This window comes from Poecilia formosa, unplaced genomic scaffold (genome assembly GCF_000485575.1).
Source record: "Poecilia formosa unplaced genomic scaffold, Poecilia_formosa-5.1.2 Scaffold38, whole genome shotgun sequence".
NCBI classification, from domain to species: Eukaryota; Metazoa; Chordata; class Actinopteri; order Cyprinodontiformes; family Poeciliidae; genus Poecilia; species Poecilia formosa.
In genome coordinates this window covers 232,953-240,621 of record NW_006799977.1, presented here as the reverse complement: position 1 = coordinate 240,621, position 7,669 = coordinate 232,953, and the positions used below count along the sequence as shown (strand labels likewise).

Sequence of the window (7,669 nt, the reverse complement as noted above, 5' to 3'; positions counted from 1 at the left end):
TTCAAAAATAAAATCAACACTGTACAATAAATAAGGGTTCAAAAATAAAATCAACACTGTACAATAAATAAGGGTTCAAAAATAAAATCAACACTTCAAAATTAAAAATGGTTCATTTATGTTTTCGTATCCACCTGAATAATATGTAGTTGCGCCCCTGGTTGTCTTAATCCATTTGAGGAGCCGAAGACTTAGAAACCGCTGGGAGTAACTCATCCAGCGGATTTAACAAATGGAGCCTTCTTGGTGCACGTTACAAAGGAGAGCGGCGCTCTGGAGGAGCTGCAGACACATCTGTTCGTTTCGGAGAAGCGAAACCACGCAAAAAATAAAAAATAAATAAATAAAAATCCTGGTAAAAGCTCACACCGGACCGCACAGGGTAAAACACTCACAGAGTTCAGTTGATCTGTTTGGATCAGACAGATCCAACTGACTGATGAATTAGGGCAGATTTGTTTGCAGATGGGGACCAGGAGGAAGTGCGTTCAGACCCCAGCGGGTGAAGTGCTGCTAATTTAAGTGAAGTCGCTTAATTTAAGTTATTAAAAGTTATTGGGGTGGTTTTTGTCACTACGAGAAAAACGTGGATACATTTATCTGCTTAATTTGTGATGGGATCTGGATTCACGGTGAATATTAACTAAACCGCATAAAATGTGACTTAATAGCCGATGTTAATATGATTGTAATTTCACGGATTAAAATAGTACATGACCGATTTTTTTAAATGTTGTCGGTCAAGATAACGTCTAGCGCGACCTGCCGCCCTGACATCAACTCACACACACCTTCATTCACAGTCTTACTTGTAAATGATTTTTCTTTTCTTGGACGTTTTGATGTTAGCTTGTCGGTGTCTCAGTTTTATTCGCTAGGAAAAATCAATGAGCAGCTTGAGGTGACTCTGCTGCTCTCTAGTGGTGAGAAGCCGCAGTGTTGGCTGGTAACAATCGGAATGCATTGTGGGAGATGTAGTTTGTAATAAGGTCGTGCTCAAAACCTATTTTAAGTCAATCATCNCCATGATGGGAATGGAACAAAGTCAAATACTTATACCACAGATCGTCTCAGAGAGCAGTAACTTGGTGAACAAACTGTCAGACTTATAATTGTGCTTAATTTCACATTACAGTCCATAAACTAAGCCTGGGATCAAAAAATGTATAGAAAATGTCATTAGCAGAGACAAATGCTAATGACAGAGACTTGGCTAAATGGCTATAAAATAAAATCAATCGTTACAAATAAAAGATTTTTCAAAAATAAAATTAACACATTAAAATAAAAATAAAAAATCTCTGAAATACAATCAACACTTGAAAATTAAAAATGGTTCAAAAATAATGTCAACACTTCAAAACACAAAATCTCTGTAAAATAAAATATTATGTAAGTTGTTTTGAAAAACATTAGAATATAAGCACTTTTATCAAATCTTCATTGTGGTCAGATCATGTAAGTTCTTCTTAAATCCATGGAAACTCAACAGTTTGTAAGGTAGGTGAGTTAGCTCAACAGGTTAGAGCACCGTGCCGGTAATGCTGAGGTCGTTGGTTCAAACCCCGTATGGGGCAATTCATGTGTGTAAGGTCTTTCAGACAATCAACACTTCAAAATAAATAAGGGTTCAAAAATAAAATCAATACAAAAATAAAATCAACACTTTACAATAAATAAGGGTTCAAAAATAAAATCAACACTTTACAATAAATAAGGGTTCAAAATTAAAATCAACACTTTACAATAAATAAGGGTTCAAAAATAAAATCAACACTTTACAATAAATAAGGGTTCAAAAATAAAATCAACACTTTACAATAAATAAGGGTTCAAAAATAAAATCAACACTTCACAATAAATAAAGGTTCAAAAATAAAATCAACACTTTAAAAATGGTTCATTTATGTTTTCGTAACCACCTGAATAATATGTAGTTGCGCCCCTGGTTGTGTTAATCCATTTGAGGAGCCGGCAGTTTATCTTGAGGAAATAAATGATGATCCAAAAGTTAATTAGACTGTAACATGCGCGGTCCGCTGCTCAACCACTGCAGACGCAGCTCCGCCGCTGCGAAGACTTAGAAACCGCTGGGAGTAACTCATTCAGTGGATTTAACAAATGGAGCCTTCTTGGTGCACGTTACCCAGGAGAGCGGTGCTCTGGAGGAGCTGCAGACGTTTCGGAAAAGCGAAACCACGCAAATAAATAAATAAATAAATAAATCCTGGTAAAGCGCACACTGGACCACGTAGGGTAAAACACTCACAGAGTTCAGTTGATCTGTTTGGATCAGACAGATCCAACTGACGGATGAATTAGCGCAGATTTTTCTGCAGATGGGAACCAGGAGGAAGTTGTTCAGACCCCAGCGGGTGAAGTGATGCTAATTTAAGTGAAGTCGCTTAATTTAATTTATTAAAAGTTATTGGGGTGGTTTTTGTCACTACGGAGAAAAATGTAGATGCATTTATCTGCTTAATTTGTGATGGGATCTGGATTCACGGTGAATATTAACTAAACCGCATAAAATGCGACTAAATAGCCGATGTTAATATGATTGTAATTTCACGGACAAAAATAGTACATGACCGATTTTTTTTTATGTTGTCGGTCAAGATAACGTCTAGCGCAACCTGCCGCCCTGACACCAACTCACACACATCTTCATTCACAATCTTACTTGTAAATCGAGTTTTCTTTTCTTGGACGTTTTGATGTTAGCTTGTCGATGTCTCAGTTTTATTCGCTGGGAAAATCAATAAGCAGCTTGAGGTGACTCTGCTGCTCTCTAGTGGCGAGAAGCCGCAATGTTGGCTGGTAACAATCGGAAAGCATTGTGGGAGATGTAGTTTGTAATCAATTCGTGCTCAAAACCAATTTTAAGTCAATCATCGGCCTATAAAATGCTGGGGGGGCCACGTAAAATAACATGGCTGGCCACATTTGGCCCGCGGGCCTTGAGTTTGACACATGTGATTTAGAGCCTTGGTACTTTGAAGTAGGCTTTAGAGCCAAAACAAACTATAATCTCAGTTTGATATAATATCCTCAGAATAAAATCCCTCAAAAATGAAAAAGTATGTGATCCAATCTTTTAGAACTTCTCGTTCTGAACTCCATTTTCTTTCGGTTCCAAGAGCAAAATGGAGAACTCAGGGAAAGCTGGGGAATAGTTCTCTCTTCTAAATTATAGCCGACAGAAAAACAGCAGAGAAATGGGAATGTCCTCTTTTATAAACCTGGTGATTATTTCTAGCCTAAATCACAGCAGGACCAATGTAATCTCAGAGAACTTAATAGAATCAATGCGATGCAAATTAAAAAAAAAAAAGGTAAAGAAATGCTGCAGCAAATTGATCATACTGTGAAGGTAATTGGAATAAAGCTGTCACTACAATAAAGTATCGCCTGCAGTAAACATCTGCTTGAAAGCACAATCCTGATACCTTTGGACTAATGCTCAGGGAAGAAAAACACATGTGACACATGAATTGATGTCCTCATTTTCCGCATGTTTTCCTCAGACGTGCCGACTCCCTGCTGGGAGAGACGGCAAGGAAAAACAAACAAGCGCAGCCTCCGAAAACACCAAACAGCCGCAGACATCAGAGCAGCAGACAGTCAGACAGACAGGTAACCAGGTGGTGACTTACATCTTGGTTGCTCATGTCCCAGTAAGGTCTCTCTCCGTACGACATCACCTCCCAGGTGACGATCCCGTAACTCCACACATCTGAAGCAGAAGTGAATTTCCTGTAGGCGATCGCCTCTGGAGCCGTCCACCTCACTGGGATTTTACCCCCCTGAGGGAAAAAAGAGCGAGAAAAAAAAACGAAGACAAAAGGCAGAGACAAAAGATGACAGCGAAAAAAGAAAGGCTGCATTGAGGGAATTTGTCATACTTAGGAATTCAGCTTAGGTAGAACAAAGTATAGAAAAAGGTCATAGGAAGGGCATCAGAATAGTGCAAGACATGGAAGTGTAAAAAAAAAGAAAGAAACTGCATATTGATTGTATCAGAAGAGCTAATTACATTCATTTTCCCTGTTTTTTAGAAGTAATGAAGTAAAGAAAAAGCACACAAAACTCAAAAAATTTGAACAAACATACGTTTTCCAATCTTTTCTTTTCTAATAAAAACAAAGTATTTGTCACACAAAAGCTTCTCTTTTCAGACTGCTGACGGAAATCTACGATTAAAGGATGTAATATAACAACATGCTGGATTCCTGTGTTTGAAATACAATCTGTTGAAGGAAATTATACACAAGAAATTATTACAGAGAAGCTTTTTCCTCCTTACCAGAGAGCTGGTGTAGGTGGGGTCAGAGGTGTCCTCCTCCAAATAACGCGATAAGCCGAAGTCGGATACCTTACACACCAGGTTGCTGTTCACCAGAATGTTTCGCGCTGCTAAGTCCCGGTGAACATAGCTCATCTCCGCCAGGTACCTGCAACATCAACAGGATTTATTGACTCAATGTGTGTTATCTGTTGCAAGCTTTGGTGCACTAATGGAATTTAGAGTGTGTGTTTGTGCCTTTGTGTGTTTCCGTGCTCGTGTGTGAGCCGCCTCCGATAAAATCGGAATGAGATTTAATATTTCTGTATGTTTGCGTGCTCACAGCCTGCAGTAAAACTCAGACGCTATCTGTGTTTTACTGCAGGCTGGGATGTGAGATCTCAAGCTGCCAAGTTGTAACGCTGCTAGTAAAATACCTGAGCTTACATTACAGCAGGTAGAGGAGTTTAAGTGTGCGCCGTTCTGCATAAGGAAATCAATCACTGAAGGATCAGAGAAGGTTTCCTGTTTATCTTTGTAATAAAATGGATTAGTGTGTGTTTGTGTGAGTGTGTGTGTGTGTGTCGGCACCTCATTCCAGATGCGATGCCTCTCAGCATGCCGACCAGCTGGATTACCGGGAACTGACCGTCGTTTTGCTAAAACACAGAAGCACATGACTGGATTCTTTTTTTCCAAAAATATTTCTCAACAGGTCTTTAGCATTTATTTAAACTGTTGAAGTTGACAAGACACAACAGTATTATAAAGTGCACATAACATACATTTTCAAAGCAAAGAAGAGTATAAATCTTGATAAAATAAATGAAAAATAATCACTAATTTAATTTTTTTTGGAATACACTGACACTCATCTTGAATTAATATCTCCACCCTTTAACCAGGTGTGTCCAAAATGTGGTCCAGGGGCCATTTGAGGCCCCTTGAGGGATTCTGTGTGGTCCCAAGTGCAATTCAAAACTGACACAGATTTGCTTTGCAGATGGATAGTTCCTGATAAATTAAAAATTGCCATGATTTACATTTTCTTTTTGATTTCATAGTAAATAAATTGACCACAAATTTCTACTTTGATCTACAATAGCACTAATAATCTATAGTAACTTTCAGTAAAATGTTGTTACACAAAATCCTTGTTCAGTCACAAACCATCTTGAATTAAGATGCTGTTGAGCAAAAACGTTTTACTTAGCTAACAAGATGCAAGTTATCCTTGACATAAATCTAGCACAGTTTGAAAGAAAATGAGTAATTGGAAACAAAATATTGCAGTAACTTTAAGTTTTCATCATCAGCAACTGTCCAGTAAAATTAGAAGTCTGATAATATGCAGTGAAAGTTAAGCTAAACGCTTCTAAAAGCAAACCTGCATGGATTATTCCTCCATAAAACATCAAACCACTGCAGCTCCACTGAGAAGTCTGACCGCTTCAGGAATAAAAGGTTTGCAAATATATTTGTAGCTCTTAATCCTAGTAGCTTTTGCCAAATTATTTAGTTTCTCTTTAGAATTAAGAAAAATGTTTAAACATTTAATTGAATGAAAAACCACAAGTCCAATCTTTAATTTATTGGTAATTTATCTAATCGATCAAAACATAGTCAGAGAAGAACCAGAGCTCAGGTGGGAGAATCTGTCGACAGATCAGCTATTAATTGTGCACACAGTAAATTTATCCTTTATGAAAGAGCAGCAAAAAATAAGTAATTGTTGGAAGAAAGCTATAAGAAGTTCCACTTAAAGTTTGCCAGGAGCCATGCAGAGGAAACGGCAACTTGTGTTTGAAGAAGGTGCTTTGGGGCAAAATTTGGCCTATATGCAATCCCAATGTATAAAAATAACTTAGCACACCGTCTCCATACTGAGACATAATGGAAGCAACATCATGGTGAGGAGATGTTTTACTGCAGAGGGAAGATGTACAAAGCTAATTACAGTCATTCTGGAGGAAAACCAGCAAGCCACAGTTATAATGGAATGATAGATAAATAAACACTGCAGGAAAGGCATAGTCAAAGTCCAGAACAAAACCGAGAATCTTTGTGTTGATCTAAAATGCAGACATGTTTGAGTTTGTGGCTGTAGTGAGAAGATAATGAGCCTATTTTTAAGTGATAAACATATTCCAGCCCGGCACTAAACCTTTCTAGGAGAGTGGATTAATCTGTGATAATATCCCAGAATTAATGGGTTTTCAATCAAAACAAACACATTTTTTTTTGGTTTGTTTGTTTGTTTTCCTGTGCACAGATAAATGCCTCAGACTGGCTTATGATTCCTCCGTTTTAAAGAGGACATTTGCTAACAATCTGCCTTTAGGTGAAGTGGGCTGACGGCGCACGCAGCCCCCGTGGGACAGCCTGACATCTTCACAGACATTCATAGCCATGTTTATAATCCTTCCATTAACCGATTAATACAGATAAATCTCGGTCAATTTGTGAAACATGTTTACAGTATTCAGTTTGTACTGTAGGATATGCTGCACTTGCCGACTTTAAAAAGGACTTTGGATTTTTTATTTTTTTTCCCCCCTTTTTCACATCTCAGTTTCTTTCCTCCATGTCTTTTAAACCTTAGCGAAGCCCCCGACTGACATAGTTGCAGTCTGCTGTGTGTGTCTTTTAATTCATTTTGTGCAGCAAACTGTGCCTTTGATGCTCCCCTGGCCTAATCCTCCGCAGGGAAAAACCTTCTTCTAGGTGCACACAAACAAGCCGCACAGGCGCCACAGGTCCAGTCCCTTCAGGACGGTCACGCCAGGACAGCAACACCGCCAGGATCGATCACTGCGATCACTGTGTGTGTGTGTCTGTGTGTGTGTGCGTGAGTCATCTGATGGTTTCTGAGTCAAATGGGGTCGCGCTGTGAGAACTGGGCATCAAAGAGTTTTCTCTTTCTGTTTTTAGCAGCACCTCAAAAGGAGGCCGGGATCAAAGACATGGACAGGCTGGCAGGATGAGGGAAGAGTGCAGGAAGGAAAAGAGCAAAAGCTAAAAAAGGAAGGACAGGAGGCCGTTTCTGTCTCCTCTTACGTGTCATTTTTGAAGCTCGCAATCCTCCCCTCCACTGGCAGTTTGTCCTAACAGTACAGCATGTACATAAATACTCCACATTTATGCACATTTATTTATTCAATGTGCCTACGTAAAACTAGGGCTGCAACTAAATCATTTCAGTTATCGATTAATCAACTGATTATTCTCACAATTAATCAGATAAAGAAAATGTTTCATTTTACCACTTAAGCCTTTTTTACACGATATCAGAAATACATTAAAAATGCAATTAAACAAATAATTCAGTTCCTTATAAAACTGAAAAAATTTTTGCTTAAAATGCAATAACAGCATTCTTTTAGC

General features: G+C 38.5%; 1 protein-coding gene across 2 annotated transcripts in view; it reads right to left on the bottom strand.

Annotated features, from left to right (window-relative positions):
- Nucleotides 1-7,669, bottom strand: part of LOC103137188 (ephrin type-B receptor 1-like) — a 103,798-nt gene that overhangs the window by 18,287 nt on the left and 77,842 nt on the right. For both annotated transcript variants that reach the window (XM_007550806.2, XM_016670860.1), the window contains 3 exons: nucleotides 4,877-4,944; nucleotides 4,307-4,454; nucleotides 3,657-3,806 (listed from right to left, as the gene is read on the bottom strand). In XM_007550806.2, coding sequence (XP_007550868.1) covers nucleotides 3,657-3,806; nucleotides 4,307-4,454; nucleotides 4,877-4,944 — 366 coding nt within the window. The remainder of the gene's footprint in view (nucleotides 1-3,656; nucleotides 3,807-4,306; nucleotides 4,455-4,876; nucleotides 4,945-7,669) is intronic.